Source organism: Myotis lucifugus, unplaced genomic scaffold (assembly GCF_000147115.1).
Source record: "Myotis lucifugus unplaced genomic scaffold, Myoluc2.0 scaffold_16, whole genome shotgun sequence".
Taxonomy (NCBI): domain Eukaryota; kingdom Metazoa; phylum Chordata; class Mammalia; order Chiroptera; family Vespertilionidae; genus Myotis; species Myotis lucifugus.
The window spans coordinates 1,545,298-1,565,418 of record NW_005871064.1 but is presented as its reverse complement, the minus strand read 5'-3'; the positions used below and the strand labels follow the sequence as shown (position 1 = coordinate 1,565,418).

General features: G+C 51.3%; 1 protein-coding gene across 1 annotated transcript in view; it reads right to left on the bottom strand.

The window, feature by feature from the left end:
- The window catches only part of MYO5B (myosin VB), a 177,626-nt gene extending 166,708 nt beyond the window's left edge, over positions 1-10,918 (bottom strand). The window contains exons 1-2 of the mRNA XM_023750796.1: positions 10,911-10,918; positions 9,928-10,183 (exon numbers count right to left, since the gene is read on the bottom strand). Of these exons, the coding sequence (XP_023606564.1) occupies positions 9,928-10,183; positions 10,911-10,918 (264 nt within the window). The remainder of the gene's footprint in view (positions 1-9,927; positions 10,184-10,910) is intronic.
- Between the last annotated feature and the right edge of the window lie 9,203 nt (positions 10,919-20,121).

Here is a 20,121-nt window from a genome sequence, read left to right as displayed (position 1 = left end):
AGAGGGCCTGGGCCTGAGCAGGGTCCTGTTTCTAGCCTATAGACGCTCATGCCTTTGAGTTCACATCTGTCCCCTGTTATCTGGAAGCGCCATGCGGCTCTTTAAAACCATATGCCTAACGCGTGAAAATGCAGTCACAACTCATTCGCTTGTTCAGCGAGTCCTTCTCACGGGGACAGGCCCCGCGGAGGCGGAGGGACAGGAATCAGAGGCTTTCCCAACACCAGGGGCTGCAGGAGGCCTGGCGTGACGGCCGGGAGGGGCCGACGCCCCTGTACAACCAGGTGGGCCTCACCTGTCCAAGGCGCTCACCTGGAGGCCGCCGGACCCCGGCCGCTGCGATACCGGCTTCCAGGGGCCTTCGGTGCTCTGCCAGTGACCCAACAAGGAGGTCAGGACAGAGTGACCAGCTCTGCTGTGGGGCAGACAGACCCTCCTCCCAGGTGCAACTCTTCTTCTAGGGGCTTTCACTCACAGACTAACCTGAATTATGTATTTTTTTTAAAAAAATCCTTGTTTCCAAATGTATATGGGTTCATCTATATAAAGTTTCTGGGAGATGCTGCATAAGCAGTAGCTGCAGTCACTCCAGGCAGGAAGTAATCGTGGCAGAGACCACGAGACCTCATTTCGTGGACGTGGGTGAACTCAGAGTGATCTTCCCATGGTGTCCCGCCTTTATCTAACATACAGCTCTTCGTTCGTGCAGCTTAACAGCTTTAACCAGCACTCTTACCATTGTCTTTTCAATATGACCCATGTTAGGGCAAGATTTAAAAGACCCGCAAGCGCTTATGTCCACCGGCTCCCTATCTTGGCAATCCTGATAAAGCTTTCTTCCCCCTCACCCGGATGTGTCGGGTCAGGTCTTCCTAAGGCTTGTGCGCCCATCACTGCTCCCGACCACCTTCCAGCACGTTATCCACACGCTAATGAGAGACCTGCCGCTCCCAGGCGAGCCGGAGCAGCCGAATGGAGTGGCTGTGCCCAGTTCTCCCGATAGCACAAGTGTTTCGTTCCACTTCCTGTCTCCGAGCAGAGGCAATAGGGAAGAGGAGGAAGCTCATGCATTTGCCTAAGCCTGGCAGGTTTTGCTAAACTGGTTTGGCATCTTTTTTGTTTGGTTTGGTTGATGGGAATGACTGCATGAATGCAGCCTGCATGCAGTGCTGACCGGCTGGTGGGAGGACCTCCCGGCAGAGGGAGAGATGTCACCCGGCACCCGCTGGCCAAGAGGCTGCACTACCTTCTCAACCGCCTCTGGGCTCCCATCTCGCAGGGAAAGGGCCATTTCTACAACCGCTCTGCGTGGCCCAAAGGCTTGTTTTGAAACCGGGTTCTAGAATTTACCTCTGTATGCTAACACTCGCTAACAGCAGCAGCGTGAGGCAAATACTAGTAATCCTCAGAGCAGTCTCCTCACCTCCCTGTCCCCAAGCGAGCTCCTGCCAAGAGCTAGCGTATGGCTGAAATGTCATCACGGCTGCACTAGGAATCCCTGGGCCCAGTTTTGACACCGCAAATTAAGGACCGGGGAAAGAAGGTCTACCATGCGGTTCAACATCTGGGAAGATCGTGCGGATCTACTATGCCCGGGAGCCCGGCCTCCCTCCCCCCAAGGGCGCTTTGCCGTTAAAAAGCATATTCTCTGTCCGGCTGCCAACGCTGCTCAGCCGCAGCCTCGTGGAACCGGTCAGGGGGCCAGGAGACCTGTGCCATTTTCTAAAGGCAACTAGGGGCCCCGGAGCCCTGACCACGTCCCATTACCTCCTTAAGCACATGCCCTCTGCGGGCTGAGTCCCCAGCACATCAGATCAGACTGGGAAGTGTCCACGGTCTCCTGCAGGACAGCGCCTCCCTCTCCCCTGCCCAAGGCCCCTGGAGCAGCATCCGTGGGTAAAGCAGACATCCTGGGTGCAGACCTCCTTTTACAGACCGGTGGAGACAACCGTGTCTTCTATTTCAGTGATGTTTTGTTTGCTGTTCATGCAACTGGAGCTAATAACAAAACCGGCTTCGTGGAACACAGTGCCATCAGCAGATCTTCCAAAATGAATTGCTACCAAGGTTGTCAGCTTTCCAAGACACAAGATGACTGGAGGCCTCGTGCACACAGACCTCCCAGGGAATGGGAGGTCCAACCCAGCCCGCTGTGTTCATCCCTCCCTCTCCCTGCACCACCTCCTGACCCTCCCGAAGAGGAAAAGTCCCCGGATCGGAACAGGTCCACCCGGAGGCAGACCTGGGAGCGGCAGAGAGCCTGGCCCCACTCTCAGGGCGGCGGCGGGGGAGGGGGGAGGGGGGAGGGGGTTTCCTCTAGGCGCCTCCCACTCCCCCCGAGACTGGAGACAGGGGCCCCATTCATGGCCTGGTTTTCCCCGCTGCTGCCATGTCAGCCCAGCCCTGGGGACTTAGACTTTTCCAGCCTGTCACATGAAGGGAGAGGGGAACCCCTGGCCGCAGCTCCGGGCAGAAACGGGCATAACTCCCCTGGGGCACGTAATCTCCACTTCTCTGCTATCTCATTTCATTATCTTCGGGCATCGCCAGCCGCCCGGGTGCCTGATACTGTGGGAAACTTCGCACACTGCGTTTCTGATAGGACTGTGAGCACCTTTCCTAACAAACAGTCACCGATCCGGTCAGCTTCTCCTTCTAAAAGCTAGCTGGGCAAAAAAAACCCCACAAAACTAAAAACACAAAACAGCTGCGTACAGCAGAGAGCAGGCACCTCTCAAACCAGGAAGGTCCAAGCTGCAGGGGACAGGGAACCGTGGAGCTGGCCGCCACCCGCCTTGACGCTGAGTGACACAGCCGTGACAAATCACGATGCAAATTCTGACTTGCTCTGAGATCCCGACAGACAGGTTCGATGACCTCCAACATCCCTTCCATGTCTAAATTCGGTGAATTTCATATTGTGGCCATGTAGGCAGGAACAGAATCTTACTACTTTCAACAAAAATAGCAGCACAAAATAGGTCAAGCTACCGGAGACATAGCGTTCCCAAGGAAAATTCAAGGAAATTCAGGGTGTCCCTTCTGCCTGAAGCCACACGAGGTTTTCGGTGATGGTAGACCCTCACGCAGGACCTGAGCGCAGAAGCTGGCCACCCCGCCTGTGGGTTTAGGCTGTCAGGTGACGCCCCACTCGGGCCCTGAGCAGCGTTTGTGTTGTTCTTTGTACTTGAGTGATCTTCACTTAGTAGTTACCTCGGTCATATTTCAACGATTCCTCCGTGTGAGGCCTCGAATGTGCCTCCATAAGGTACATCTAACTATGGGCGGAATTCTCGGCAAACACAGCACAACCTCCCAGCCTGGCCAACGACACGACCGTCATGTCCGCCGACACATCCCCCCGCTGTCAGCGAGGCTACTGAGGGTTAAGAAATGCTAAGACTGGGAGTCAGCTCAGTGTTGACCAACAGCCTGAGCTCCCAGCTGCTTAGCGGAGCTCCCAGCCCTGCTCCCAGGAGGGTGTATCTGCCAGGTTTTCCCCTGTCCCTGCTGTGCAGGGGTGACCGCCTGCGAACCAGGGGCTGGTTGGGGGCTTCCAAGGATGGCATCGCTGAGAATATGCTGGGAAGTGAACTGGTGACCAAATCAGGAGGGAGATGCATTTGCTGGGTGATGTTCAGAACAACCTGTTTGGGAAACCAGGCCAGTCAGATTCGCCTTCCTAGGAGACGGTCTGTTCACTCAGAGGCACAGCCTGATGGAAGGTACGAGATGGTTCCCTCAAGCTACAGGCCGGTCGGTGGCTCTCCCACACCCAAGGTTTCATGGCTCATCAACAAACATTCGCTCCCAAAGCGCTGGTTAAACTCAGACAACTTGTCCCTGTTCTCTTCTTTTCATCAGTTCCAGAGGAATTGTTATACCTCACGCCAGGTATCAGGCAGCATGCCACTGCTATCTTCCTGAAAGACACACGGGCCTGAGGACACGCTGGCCTCACATTTTGAGTGATCCCTGAGGGAGGGTGGGTTCACCTGACCAATGAGTGATCGCAGCCGTTACACACCTACCAAGGTCACTGCGTCCACCTGACCTTGTCCCCAAATTCCATCTGAGACTTCAAGCATTCCACGACCCTGAACATTGGAACAGAAGCCCGAGTTATAAACACACCAACCTGATGCATCTTGATTATAGGCTGTTATAGTCCTTGAAACATTTTTCTCTAACTTATTAGTACTTTAACAGTTACAAGCTCATAGCAAACAATAAAACTTTATACTTGTACACAAAATAGACAGAATTTCCCTCCTACTTCCACATCCCACCCCACCTCCCAAGAGAAACCACTTACAAGCTCACAGCTGTGTTGTTTTCCTTTTTATTCCTCACCAGAGGATATTGTGTTGTTTGTTTGTTTGTTTTTCTTTTACTGTCTTTTAAAAAGAGAGGAAGGGAAAGAGAGGGGGAGGGGAGAGAAACATCCATCAGTTGCCTCCTGTACACAACCTAGGTATGTACCCTGACCGGGAATCAAACCCACAACCTTTGGGTGTGCAGGACGACACTCAACCAACTGAGACATCCGGCCAGGGCTGAGCTTGATTATGAATCTTGATTTCATAAGATTCCTCACCAGGAGATGAGGCTTAGTCAAAGGACTCATATAAAAACACCACTGACAGGGACTCAATGCATGGCTTTGGGGTCGGTGGAGAACTAAAGCTTTTCCCCCCAGCTATGACCTGCTACATTCCCATCTTTAGTGAAACCAAGTACAAGTACACAACATTTTACTTTATGAAGGTCACAACCTTGGGTATCAATTTTTATTTCATTTGGAGAGAACTGGAGTCTTGAATGCATACATGGAATCAATGGTTTCAATCTTTTAAGTGAATGTAAAAGATGCCAAGAACGTTTTAAAGGACGCGCTCCCTGGAAAGGATATTAAAGACCACGTTAACTGAATCCCCCAGGCACGCTCTCCCGGAGACTGCAACCTGGCAAGCTCACCCCAGCCGGGACCTTTAGAACAAAGACCACAGAATCTCCCGTCTTTCCTTGGGAAAATCCTTGCCGTGTTGCCCAAGGTTCCCTCTACTTTCGTCTCCTTTCCGTGGTTCTCAACCTTCCTAATGCCGCGACCCTTTAATACAGTTCCTCACGTTGTGGTGACCCCCAACCATAAAATTATTTTCATTACTACTTCATAACTGTAATTTTGCTACTGTTATGAATCGTAATGTAAATATCTGATATGCAGGATGTATTTTCATTGTTCGCGACCCACAGGTTGAGAACCGCTGCTATGTGATTCTACAATTTGAAACTTCAAAAACCATTACCTTATTTTTTTTAAAAAAACAGTAATTTTTTTAAACAAGACCATTACCAAGCACCTCTTGCCTATGAAGCAATGTGCTGGGTGCTTTCACGGGCGTCACCACACGTCTCAGGTGCCGAGGATGGCTTTTGTATAAGGTATGAGACTTCCTATCACCGACCCAGGAAGAAGGCGGCTTCCGCTCCAGGGATGGGGGTGAAGGACCCCTGGCATCGGCTCCGTCCATCCTCCCTCAGGTCCACATTCTGATCCAAACCATTAGACCTCCCCCTTCATCCTAGAGGTTATTTACCAACTGTCCCAAACTCTAGAGACGCATTTTACAGCAGATAGAAAAAGCCACAGTAGGCACATAGCTGTAAAAATCAGAACTGGGTCACCCCTCCTTGCTGGCCTCTGGCCCAAACCCTATTGGCTCCTGAGGCTCTGGCTCCAGACCCACCGCCTCCATGAAGCCCTCCCTCATCCCCGCTTCCCCGGCCGAGACAGGCAATGACCCAAAGCCAGGAGATTATGCCCTAAGCCTCGGGCTCCTTTCATCCATTTTTTTAAAGCGATATACAGGAATACCACCTCGTTTTACTGGTGGTATGTTACTCTGCTTCACCTTATTGTACTTCCCAGATACCAGGTTGTGTTTTCTTTGTTGTTGTTGTGTTTTCTTCGAATAAACTGCAAGTTTGTGGTAGACCCCGTGTTGAGCAAGTTTATCAACGCCATGTTTCCAACAAGCTCAGATGATGGTTGGCATATTTTAGCAATAAAGTATTTTAGCAATAAAGTATTTTAGCAATAACCAGCTATTTTTCAGACATAACAGTATGGCACACTTAATAAGCCTACGCAGTGGTCGGCAAACTGCGGCTCGCGAGCCACATGCGGCTCTTTGGCCCCTTGAGTGTGGCTCTTCCACAAAATACCATGTGCGGGCACGCACGTACAGTGCGATTGAAACTTCGTGGCCCATGCGCAGAAGTCGGTGTTTTGTGGAAGAGCCACATTCAAGGGGCCAAAGAGCCGCATGTGGCTCGAGAGCCGCAGTTTGCTGGCCACTGGCCTACCGCACAGCGTAAACGTAACTTTTGTATGCACTAGAAAACCCAAAAGCCCGTGTGACTTGCCGTGTGTGGCGGTCTGGACCTAAACCCCCGCATCTCCGAGGGCCTGCCTGTGCACAGCGTGACTGTTCCGGTCTCCAAAACAAACGAAGCCACGCCTGAAGCCACGCCTGCCTGCCAGCTGGCCCCGCAAACACAGCTATCATCTGCAGAAGCCGAAGTGTTCAGCATAAAGACCACTGCTGCCCGGAGGGCTCGCCCGCCTGGGTTAAACCAACAACTTGGAAATAAAATGAGCCATTAGAGAAAGTTGTAAAATTTCACAGAGGGCAAGGCTCTCCGCATTTATATTGCACTTAAATGAAGCAGCACAGGGGGCCTTGCTGGCCTTTTGGTGACTCTAAATTATTCAGCACCACCCTGATGTATTGCTAATTAAGATCTAACCCTAAGGCACAGACCCGGCTCGGAAGGCTGCATTGCCGCCTCTAACAGCATCTGAGGCAGACCCCTCTCGCCCTGGGCCTCCCCCCTCCGCTGCCAAAGCACCACAAGGGCCTGCATCCCTCCAAGTCCAACTCCACGGACAGCTAAGGAAGTAAAGTGGAAGACCTGGCGACAAGATGAATGAATTACTGAGGTCCTTTCGGAGGCCGGCGTTTTAGAACATGGGCTGCCTCCTCCTGGGACAAGCCAATCCCTTTGACTCTCAGCTGGAAGGGAACAGCTGCCCCCACTGAGGGCCTTGTCTGAGTCTCCACCCCCTGCAGTGCGGACACAACCTGGGCCTTCCCGACCCCCTGCTCCTCAGCTACCCCCGTACCACCTGTGACACTGGGTAAAAACAAAAGGCATGTGAACAAAGTATACACCTTAGTAACAGTGTGTTAACATTAGCGTACTCGCTGTAATAAATGCAGCATACTACGGCAAGATGCTCACGGGGAAAGCTGGGCATGGGGTATATGGGAACTCTCTGTAATAGATTTACAGAAAAACTGCAAATATAAGACTTCTAAAATTAAAAGTTTATTTTAAAAAATAATGACAGCACAAAATGCTGATGAGGATGTAGAAAAACTGGATCACTCAGACATTTGGCAGTTTCTTTAAAGAAAAAAAAGAACCACGAGCAACCATAAAACCCAGCATCTGCACTTCTGGGATTTAGCTCAGAAATTCAGAAATTAAAACGTAACATCCACCCCAAAACCTGTATGTAAATGTTTAGAGCAGCTTATTCGTAACAGCCATAACCTGGAAACAAACCCAAGTGGGTGAACACACTGTGGTACACCTGTACCATATAATAATCAGCAATAAAAAAAGGCATCGTCAATGCACACACCAACCTAAATAAGTCTCCACAGAATGCTGCTCAGTGAAAAAAAGCCAGTTCCCATGTTGAAATCCTAACCCCCAAAGCGAGGGTCTGGGGCAGTGGCCTTTGGGGGTGGTTAAGGTACCAGGAGGGAGCCCTCGTGAGTGGGACCAGTGCCTTATAAACGAGACCCAGAGTTCCTGCGCCCTCTCTCAGCCGCGTAAGGCGAGAGCAGAAGAGCCGCCTGCAACCCGGGAGAGAGAGGCCCGCATGGAGCCTGACCCGCGGGCCGAACTGGGGCCGCAGCCTAAGGCGGTGAGAAACCTCCGCCTCTGAGAATCACCCAGTGGCTGGCAGTTTGTTACCACAGCCCAACTGGACTGAGATACTATCCTTAAAGTGAACTTTATTTTATTTTTCTTTTAAATATATTGTTATTGATTTCAAAGAGGAAGGAAGAGGGAGAGAGAGATAGAAACATCAATGATGAGAATCACTGATCAGCTGCCTCCTGCACGCCCCCCACTGGGGATCGAGCCCGCAACCCTAACATGTGGTCTGACCGGAATCGAACCCGGACCCTTCAGTCCGCAGGCTGGTGCTCTATCCAGTGAGCCAAACCAGCCAGGGCCCTTAAGTAACTTTTAGAAAGTTACTTTATTCTAAAGTAAACTGGGACTTAGGCATCAATTTATATTTTGTGTTTCTAAGCATGACTTACTTTTATTATCATTATGTTTCATGTTGGGTGCTACTTTTATTATCATAATATCTCAGGATGGAGATGATCTCTCCATCTCGTAACAGCATCGCAATTAGGAAGCTCCGATCTAGTCCCTAACTTCCGGCATTCTCCCTGGCTGGCTCCTGTCGCTCTCCCAGCTCAGGGCGGATGCTCCTGCACAATCCTCTGGGAAAGTTCCATCCCAGCTCCACCAGGGCCCCGCCTCTACTCCGTGGATGCCATGCGCAGTGCTCCCCCCTTCAGCACACCCCACCCTCGAGCAGAACTCAGAGGGGCTACAGGAAAGCTAATGCATCGGAAGCAGCCTTACCAGAAACTGCATCTGCAACAAGGTGAAGCACATGACCTTCTAACTCTAAACCTCTGTCTCTATGACTCATGAGCATTTCTATGACTCAAGGTTATTAACACATAAATCTCAACCTTATATTCTGATTGCTGGTCCACGTACCAGCAATGAATGAAATGCACACCAAAATCAAAAACAAAACCCTTCCTGAATCTTCAAGTTTCCTTCCTACCATCATTTTCCTTTCATTCTCATTCCCAACAGTACTCAGGCAAATCCTACTGCTTCTATTTAACACATACGAAAAAGTTGAGAGAGAGAAAGAGAGAGAGAGGAAGAGAGAGAGAGAGAGAGAGAGAGAGGCACCCAGGTTTTCACAGCAAGAAAAGGGCATAAATGGAAGCAGCCTGAGCCTCACCCCCTCTCCAGTTTCCTTCGCCTCAGTCCCGTGGCTCACCATTTACAGCACTGTCAGCTTATCGCATTTTCGTCCTTGCTTTCCTAAGATTGGACGATTGCATTGTAAGTGGCCAGAACACAAGGTCGGAGTAGCAGGCGGGAGGGAAGGCATGCATGTTGCCTCTCCTTGGAAGAAAGACGGTGCAGGAAACCCAACATTTCCCCCTCGCCTCCACTGCTCACATGTTTCAGACGTGAAGCGCTGCAAACTCGCTCACCACTGTTCAGCCCACACCTGCCTCTGAGACGAGACGCTGCTTCAGCGAGTGAGCGTCCCTCGGGGAGGACTTCCCAGGCCTTGGGGGAAAACCTCACAGAAATACCAGACTCTCAAAGCTGGGCTGACAGCCCTGTGCGGCCCTGCTCTTCAAACCAGCCGGCTCCGAGCGCCTGCCACGAAGGGCACGGTGCTCGCCGTGGCGGGGTCTCTGCCCTCCTGGGTAAGGCGAGGAGATGAGGCAACATGCAAACAGTTATGCCTTCACCCAAGAATTACACGCCCGTGCAGACCAGCGACAGAGCGGAGGCCTGAGAGGAGGACAGGGCGAATGCCAAGAGCAAGGGGTGGACGGACATTATTTACAGTGACTGCTTCAGCCGACGGAGAAGCGGTTCCCTGGGCTTCGTCAGGAAGGGGCTACGGGAAACGCTGCAGTTTGACCTGGGCCTGCAGAGACAGGACGCAGGTAGAAGCAGAGGAGGAAAGAATATTCCAGGTGGAATCAGCATGGATGCGGAAGAACTCACGATACGTCCGAAGACAAGCGGACCCGTCCTGCCGGTGGGAGAGATGGAGCCTGCAAGGCAATGATCAACCGCAGCCTCAGCCGGAGGCTCTGGCTCCAAGAAAGGCTCAAACCGGCTTCCCAGGACCCCTCTCTGCCGTGTGACACCAAGCCCAGGGTCCTGGTGACTTCCCGGGTCTGTCAGCCTGAGGCACGGCGCACAGGGGAGAGGTGTTTTTTGTGTTTTTGTTTTTTCATATATCCTTATTGGTTTCAGAGAGGAAGGAGAGGGAGGGAGAGAGAGAAACATCAATGATGAGAGAGAATCATCGATCGGCTGCCTCCTATGAGCCCACAACCCAGGCAGGTGCCCTGACCAGGAGTTGAACCATGACCTCCCGGTTCATAGGTTGACACTCAACCACGGAGCCACTGTGGCTGGGCGGGGAGAGGTTTTGTCAAGATCAAACTTCGGTCATGAAGTCAAAATGGGGTGTGGCGGAGCCTGGGTGGGGCACCAGCCACCACCGACGATTCCCACTTGCCGAGAGCTGAGCGCTGCCCACAGAGCTCGCCCTGAGCACAGACCTGAGAGAGAAGATCACAGGGGAATGCCAGACGGGCGCCTCGTGTCACAGCAAACCCAAAGCCGGGTCGGGAGCTACAGCGATCGAGCTTCCTCCCTGTGCCTGCTCCCGTTACACCATCCTGTCTGTGCTTCTTAGGATACAAGTGGCAAGTCAATGTTCACTTCGGGTGCACAGCCTGAGCAGACCAATGGACTGCGAGCTGGAAAAACAAGCACAATCCTGCAACTAGCGGCACAGGACTCAAACCCTTCAGATACAACTCGCCACCGAGTATCCCGGAAAACACACACACACACACACACACACACACACACACACATGCACACTCACAGCAAGAACTCGGGAGCCGTCCTCCCACTCCCCTCACCAGATTCACCACCAGGATGCACAGAGTGAGTGCGAGCATGTCACTTACCGGTTCATGCCAGCTCCCTCTCCATCTTCCCTGCCGCCCAGGGCTCTTGTGAACAAGGAAAATGACAACTGAAGGGAAACACAACTTGTAAAGCATAGAGTGTATGTATATAAAAATATAAGATACTCCTGCGAGAGTGAAGAGCTGATAGTGGCTCAGTGGTTGAGCGTTGTCCTATGAACCAGGAGGTCACGGTTCAATTCCCGGTCGGGGCACATGCCTGGATTGCAGGCTTGATGCCCAGCGTGGGGCGTGTAGGAGGCAGCCAATCAATGATTCTCTCTCATCATTGAGGTTTCTCTCTCTCTCCCTCTCCCTTCCTCTCTGAAATCAATAAAAACATTTTCTTTTTTAAAAAAGAGTGAAGAGCTGGTCTTTTCTGAAGGAGATAAAGCAGAAGCTGATCCGTTGTGGGCTCCTCCGAGGGCGGCAGTAGCACACTCTTAGACGCTGATGCACAGGCATGACGAGGAAAACGCCGATTTCTCTCATCTGAGCGTACAAGTGCCTCCCGAGGGTGCTGGCGATGTGCCTGTGCAGACGTGCCGCAGCCTCAGAAGGGGTCTGACCTCAGCGAAGGCCCTGCACCTGCAGGGACACCCCACGCCAGGGCTCCACCCAGTGACAAGCAGAGAGGTGGCCTGGCAGGGCAGTCAGCACCTCTTGGCTCTGTCACTGACCGATGCTTACTCTAAAGCTAAGTCATCAGCTCCCAGGGCGTTGCAGGGACCTGAGGTCCACAAGAAGGCAAACCAGGTCCTAGCCAGCCTCTGAGGGGATCTGGCCCCACCTCACTGCAGTGGCCTTCAGCCTTTCTCCTTCTCCGCTGAGCAGAGCAACCTCAGTGCAGGGGTCCACAGAGCACCAGCCCCGCAGGCGGCAGGGCCCGCCTACCTTTTCCTTTCAAGCCACCCCTCCCCGAGTGCCCTTCCTCTCTCTAATCTCCTTCATTCTCATTCCTTTTCTGTCTGCACCCAAATTTACAGCCTACACATGGCTTCCTCCCATAAGAAAGGTACCAGATGGCCCCTTTATGTTGCCTTTCTCCCTCCCACCACGAAGTACCCACCGCCCAAACAGGGGACTAGAGCATGTGAAACTGCTTTATACTAAATCAATAAATCTTTGAAATTCCCACTTTTTTTTCCTTTTCTTTAATGAGAAAGAATCATTGATCGGCTGCCTCCGGCACACCCCACACTGGGAATCAAGCCTGCACCCGCGCATGTGCCCTGACCAGGAATCAAACAGTGACCTCTGTTTAAAGGTCGACGCTCAACCACTGAGCCACGCCGGCCAGGCCCACTCTTAGAATAAATTCAAGTGAGGTGGAAGCCTATTTTTCTAAGAGAAAGAAAAACTATGAATCACTTTATTTAGGTTTACTTTTTAAAAAATATATATATTTTTATTGATTTTAGAGAGGAAGGGAGAAGGAGAGAGAGATAGAAACATCCATGATAAGAGAGAATCATAGTTCGGCTGCCTCCTGCAAGTCCCCCACTGGGGATCGAGCCCACAACCTGGGCATGTGCCCCTGACCAGAATTGAACCTGGGACCTTTCAGTTCGCAGGCCGACGCTCTATCCACTGAGCCAAACCAGCTAGGGCTAGGTTTACTTTTATAGATCAGCAGAAGCTCAAGAACAAAATGGTTTACTCCTTCCTTCCTTTACTGTTTGAAATTATTCCTTTTCACCTTAAATATATATATTCCTCCCAGCAGTTTCAAGGTCATAGGGGTCAAATGCCCATGCCCAAGCTGCTCGGACACCTGCAGGGAGGAAGCCCTCACTTCTGCAGCCCAGTCCACCCCTCAGGGGTCTGACTGGCCCAGTGCTCCTGCACCCCAAGCTAAATCTGCCTCCTGCAATGGGTACCCACTGTTGATCACTCTGAGCTTCAGAAGAACTGAGAGAGGGAGATATGAATTCCAAGTGACCGTCCTGCAGTATTTCAGGATCATGTCTCCTCTTTTCTGGACTATAAGTCCTGGGTGCCCCAGGTTCCTCAGATGCTATAGTCTCCAGGCCTCTATCTCCAGGCATCTACCTCCGGATGAGCTCCTTTCCTGGGATCCCCTTAAGTGTGAAATCAACATCAGAACATACTTTCGTGGAGTCACATCTTGGGAGGAGAAGGGGTTCAATTCTAAAGTCAGTAATAACACAAAGGTCACGCCACACCAAGTTCTCCCGGAAAACCCCTGCTGGTGCCCATCACCACACGGATGCTCTCGCTCCCAGAGGCCGGAACTGCCGACGGACATGGGTGCCCTCCTCCCGTCTACCCTCACCCGGGGCAGAGCCTCTAAGCAGGGACAGGATTTTCTTGTTTTTTGGTTGGTTGGTTTCTTGGGGGTTGTTTGCTTTTGCCTCCTGCACATGGCTGCATTCCTGACATTTAAATGCATCTGTGAGCCAGTAGGAAGTGCCACTGTTACTTAGGTCTCTTCAAAGGACATCTGTATTCTTTGGGTCAAGTTCAACATCCCCTCCACAGCTGGTCCTCGATCCACGCCAATGCTTCATGATGGCCAAACAAAGAGCCACCACTGGGCACAGTTCACCCAAAGAACTTTGTAAAACTTACATTCTCAAGTCTCACTTTTGCAAAGGAGGTCATAAGGAGGTTAATGTGATCGCAATCTCACCATACTACATAAAATCGATAGCACTACCCTTCTCTGAAGCCTGAAACAATTTAAGCAGCTACAATTTTATTTTTTGCCTAGAAGACAATTGTGCTCTCTTATGATCATCTTTTATCATCCCGGGTGAAAAAATTACCGACACGGGTTTCTTGCCTGTGTGTTCCTGGTTACACCTGAAGTCGCCTTAGTGCACCAGCATCAGGCAAAGCAGAGGTAACATATCCTTTTAGGATTAAAAAATGCTATTTTACAAGGGATATTATGAACATCAAGCTTTACAAGAACTTCATATGACAGCCATTTAAAACACTCAAAACAGTACACTAACACAATGACATGAATCAAGGCCATCCTAATTTTATGGAAATGAGGCCATCTTACAATACAAACAAACAAACAAACAGTTGCTGCCAAACTAACTTTGTTCTCAAGAATAAGCTTCAACAAAGGACTATGGGTAGGATGAAGGGTACAGGTCAGTGTACTGGGGCAGCCCTGCAAAGACCCATGCAAATTCTTCATACCCCGGGTAAGACTGCATTTTCACCTCTTGAGGGACTCGTCCTTTAAAAGAAGGGTGTGGTAGTAAATAAGCTCTATGAGCGCTGGTAGACATCTTGCTTGGATGTTGATGCACCCCCAGCGTTGCCTTCCTGCCCAAATGGCACCGTGTTTTCTGAGGACCATCCTTAGATATCACTACTTGCTGTTTTCTCCATCTTGAAGGGCTTCGGCCCCACCGTGCCCCGTGCAATCAGCCTGTTTGCCCCACTCCCCCTCTCCCGCAAGCAAGTCTCCAGCCCCGAGGCTGGAGGAGGACAAGCGGTCTTCCAGGTGAACAAATGGGGCTCCTGCTCCAGGGGGCTCTTCTGGAGACTCAGAGGGGGACAGCTCTGCAGGCTGGGAGCCCTGCTGATGGAACTCTGACCCTCGTCACCTCGCACTGAAGTGTCTACTGGGCCCGGGACCTGCCCTCCTCCACGCTCAGGCAGGAGACAGAGGGCGTGCTGAGGGACGGACAGGAGTGAGAGCTGCCGTGATCTCACCAACCTTTTATTTATTTATTTACAATTCAATGACTTTTTTTCCCCACAGAATTGTGCAAGCATCCCTACACTCTAATTTTACAACATTTTTTAAAATTCTTTATTAGTTAAGGTATTACAAATGTGTCCTTATCCCCCCCCCCCATTAACCCCACACACACACACTCATGTTCTCATCCCCCTGTTGTCCATGTCCATTGGTTTGGCTTATATGCATGCATACAAGTCCTTTGGTTGATCTCTTCCCCTTATCACCAACCTTTTAAAAATTAATTTATTTATTAATCTTTATTGTTGATAGTACAGATGTTCCCCTTTTACCACCCCATTCCTCCCTCCACCCAGTCCCCACCCCAAGTCACCAACTTTCTACTCAATGGGCCACATCCCAGCAAGCTTATCATCTTGGTCAAATGCCTCATTGATACACTTCCGCTGGATGGATACACTCCCCGGGATGGCGCCAAACTGAATATAACTGTGAGCTCCTTAGTAAGAGCTACATCTCATGCATCTTTCATGCCCAGCACTGTGCCTACATCCAGAAAATTCGCACCGATTTGTCTGTTACACAACACTGCCCAACCGACTGAGACCAGGAGTGGAAGCCGCCTCGGCGGTGGGGAGGGCAGGGCGGCCCTGGCTCACAGGAATTCCTGGCACAGACAGCTTGACTCAGCGCAGAGTTCACAGCCCAACTGGCACGTGGTGGCCTCCGTGCTGCCTCTGCCTGTGTAACACTGTGAGGTCACAGGCTGAACCCCTCAAAACTACGAACTCCCCCACCCCACCGCGCTGCCGTGAGCGAGCTGCTAGTCTAACCACCGTTTGCCACAGGGAGTAAGTACGTGAAAAATTACGATTTCTTAAGGTGCCCGCCCTGCACGGTAACTTAACAGAAAACCCTGAGATGCATAAACAGAGCTCCGCAGGGAAGTGCGACCACCGAGCCCCTGGCGAAGCGCAAGCATGAGGCTCGATTTTACATTCCAGCCTTAAGCCCGGGGCTGACCTACTGGGATCACGGGCAGAGCAGTCGCAGCCTAACTAACGAGCGGCTGCACTTGGCCCCGGGGTTCCAGACACAGGCTCCTGGTCCGGGGCTGCTGGGGTTACTTACAGCCCCACATGCACGCACGGCACCCTCTGTGGCCGGCACTTAGGCAGCTTCTGATTTCTGAGACGGTTCACATACGACGTGAGCGCCGTTCAGACGGATGCCCTTAGCATCTGTCCCATCCAGCAAGAACTCTCTACATGGCTGAGTGTTGTGTAACCCCAGCGGCAAGCTGAGTGGGGTTTGGTTTCACACAGCCAGTCAGATTGCAGGGATATTAACAGCAGGCGATCCCTAGGGCCGTTATTAAGGATGGATTACAGAGGTTAAGGAATGTGGGGGGAGGGAGGAAGTGGAGGAAGCAACTGGAGAAAAAGGACCTAGAACACGTTCAGCAGAGATGGACAAAACCCAAAAAGAAAGGGGTTATCATTGGGCTGTTTGTCAGAGCAGGTTTTAAGGTCCATATCCCAGCACTGTTTTGGGGGAGTGAGAGCAAGTGAGAATGAGAACCATCACCCGAATCCAAGGCAGGAGTTGCTGGTAGTCAGAATCCAGACTAGGAGCTCAGGCAGGAGGGTGCAAGCACCATAAGTAACCAGGATCTAGCCAGAAATGAAACCAGGCCCAGCAAAAGCCTCCCCCATCCTACTCAATGGGGTGGAAGGCAGCATCTACATTTTCACTAGCTCTGGGGGTCCTTCTGAGGTACCCCCACATGGGAAAACCATGGCTCCAGTGCCTGCCACCCCCACAGCCTCTGCTGAGGACAAGGCACGGTTCCCGGGGACTGGGCCATCGTGGTAAGTTCCTTGAGGCAGAGCCACCTGGACCAGGTGCACCCATCAAGAGGCTGCCCTGTACAGGCTTCAGAGCTTCTCTCGTTAGTGAACAGCGATGACATCACAGGCAGAGAGAGGAGCCCATCTAAACTGGACCTGGAGAGTCAGAAAGGCGAGGAGAGAAGACAGAAAAAAGAGCAGAGCCGGGTAGCAACTGCATCCCGGCGATGGCATCGGCTGCTGGCAGGATAGCCTGGTCCCTCCCATCTTGGCGGTCGCGAGCATCTTCCTGGTTCCCTAGTGCTGTGCCTGTTAAGCCGTATTGCTCAGACCGGCCACGCCTGGCTCCCGAGAGGGCATCCTCAGAATAGAGCCCACATCTTGACATGCCCTTGAAACCAAAATAGCCAAGCACACCAAGTGCCAGGAGGGGCTACAGACAGACCCGGGCGTCCGCTAGGTGTCCAGGTGGGATGCTCTCTCCGCACAAAGTGGGGGGAGCCCACCCCCCTCCACCGATTGTAAGCTACGGGACACTCAGGTCTGAAGCTCTAGGGATGAAGATTTGAGATGATGGGGGGTCCTCAAAGCCGGGACCTTAATATGCCGTTTGCTCCATTCCTCCCCACACCTCAAAAGGGAAGGCACGTGCACAGCCCGGAGCTTCTCCATCAGGGCTGGTGCTCCGCCCAGGAGAGGAGCCGTCCCAGGCTGGCGGCAGCCACTCCTGGGCGGCTGAGTGAGCGGCCGGAGCACTTTCCCAGCCCTTCAGACTCTCACCCCACATGCCCTAGCCCGGCCTGGGGCTTCCCCAAGGACAAGACTCCTCCTAGCAACAGCTCCCAAGTTCTCCTCTTATCTCATCGGCACGCCCCAGGGTTGTTCAGCTCCCACTTTCTCCTCTTATCTCATCAGCACGCCCCTAAGCTGACCCCTTTTCTGCAGATAACAGAGCCTAGAGGTTAAGCGGTTGCCTAAGGTCACACAGCTGATTAAAGGGGAAAACAGGACTCACAATCCAGGTCTACCCAGTCAGAAGGTTATGCTTTTAACCTCTCCTTTTCCTGCCCCGTTTCCCCTGGAGCTTAGGGTTTTACTGAGGTATAACACACCATGTAAGATTTGCCTCTTAAGTGTACAGTTCAGGTCTCCGCTCCCTCCCACAACCGCCATTCTGCTCTCGTCTCTCTGAATCTGACTCCTCCAGGTACCTCACGGACGTGGGATCACACAGTGTGTGTCCTTTGGTGACTGCGTTATTTCACTGACCATAACGTCCTCAAGGGTGTCGCATGTGCCAGGATGTCCTTCTTTGCTGAATAACATGCCAACGAAGGACAGGCTGCATCTTGCTTCCCCAGTCACCCCGATGGACACTGGATAGCGCCTACAACTCTTGGCTCCTGTGAATAATGCTATGTTATCCTCCTGTCTCATCTTCTATTTCGCGGCTAACATTACAGGGGAAGGAATATACAAAGAGCTTCCTTCCATCTGCTTTCGAAAGAGCATTCTAGGAAGTGGAATAAACTCTCCATGCGATTATTCAATCAGCAGATACCTATTAATGCTTTCCACTTATCACAACATGAAGGCAATTACATACCCACATGTACCCATCTATGTGTGGATATTAATACAATTCAGTGGGACTATAAATCAGTGGTAACTATAAAATTCTGTGAGCCTTTAAGTTTTTAAGCAAACAGACCAGAACTGCTACATGCAAATGAGTCTTTTCCAGACAGGCCGAGAGCTCTACGCTGATGGATCACGGAGAGCCCTCGAGGCCTGGCTGTAACTCCCCCGGAGGAGGAAATGTAGGCGAGCCCCCGGAGTCACACTTGGTCCGTAATAGAAATGTGTCAGTCAATCCCTACCACACTCAACCAGCTCGGCTCTTTGAATAACTCTTGGCTATTTCCAGGACAGAAAGCCTACACTCCAGGCATAAAGTTATCACCACCATATAAACGAAACAAGGACACACACACCACCAGATTTGAAGCCAATTTCAGAAAAGGTATTGACGGGCTCCAGGATCCTCACCCCTCTGCCAAAGAGGCTATCCCGAAAGAAAAGGCACTCACGCAGAGGGGTGGGATCTAGCATGTCCGTTATAAACTAATCACAGTGTCAGGGCGTTCTCACCATTCCGGTGCAGCAGCTTGTTACATAGTTACACACACACACACACACACACACACGCGCCCAGTAAAATGACAATTAAGAAGAGCAAGCCACTTGATAGCAAAGAAACACAGTTTATGGCTGAGGGGACTTGCATTTTCCCTATTTTACAAACGAACATCAGCCCTCCTTAGTGAGTACGGGCCAATTGAGAATGTGATTAAATCTGATGAGATGAGATGGAGCCATGTATCTCCGTTTAATGTACTGATACCTCCTCGATGCTTAGTCACACAACCAATGAACCGCTGGGTGGGAAGAGCTCAAGGTCAAAAGACTGCCCTGCAGCGCCGGGCCCTTCCTCTCTGCCTCCTGCGTGGGCGCTGACATGCACCCCGGCAGGCGGAAGGTGCCCGCACAGTTGTTGGCTGCGCAATGAATATAAAAGAGGGTCTGACTCTTCGGATGAAAACTACGAGGAGCATCATCGCTGTCCCCGTGGGAGAGAAGACAGCGGAAACAGACGCGATCCATTTTCTCTTCCCGATTCGCCGTTGTGTCTTTTTGAAAGCCACCTGCTTTGTCTGCTCTCACGGGAATGATGCAGACTCCTGTTTGCCTCGACCCAATCATGCAAATATCGCCGAGTTCTGATGAGATTTGATTGGGAAAAAATAAAGAGCTTATGCTTTTCATGTAAATGATAGGAAGGTAAGTGCAGAATATATATCTATATGTGTGTGTACTCAAAATTATGTGTAAAATTAGGATATTCAAAAAGAAGGGCAGTTACAGTAGTTGACACATCCACAAATGTTAGTAGTGCTTCGCTGTTATTCCACATTCAAACCTGGTGCCAAGCCTCTGGGCACAGAAATAAGAAAGGAAAACGACATTTCATTATCTCCTGACGTGGACTCACATTCCATGGATCTAGGCAAGTGCCAGAGGGAGCAGATGGGCCGCTCACTGGGAACTCTAAGCCAACATGACAGGAGAAGGCAACGTTAGGGTGAAGGTAGCCCCTGCTGGAAAGAAGGCCTCTCCTCGAAGTGCCTTGGCCCGGAAACAGGAGAGCACAGGTGGGCTTTAAACCCGTTCAGTGGCATTTACTGTTTCTACGGTACGCAAAGCTGATCTGCCCGCCGGCGTGGCTCAGTGGTTGAGCATCAACCTAGGAACCAGGAGGTCACGGTTCAATTCCCCATCAGGGCACATGCCCGAGTTGTGGGCTGGATCCCCAGTAGAGGGAGTGCAGGAGGCAGCCGATCAATGATTCTCTCTCATCACTAATGTTTCTATCTCTCTCTCCCTTCCTCTCTGAAATATAAATAAATAAATATATATATATATACATATATATATCCATCCGAATCTTGGGGACTGGGAGGGATATGAGCATAAGATTCAACCTAGACCTTCCATGAGAGCAGTTTTTCCAATCCTTTTTCCTATACATGTCCCTTTTTCTATTTGTTTCTCTCTTTAAAAGAGTCTGTTTGTGCTTGGTGCTCCCAAAGTTCTCGCTGGTGTGTTGAGAGAA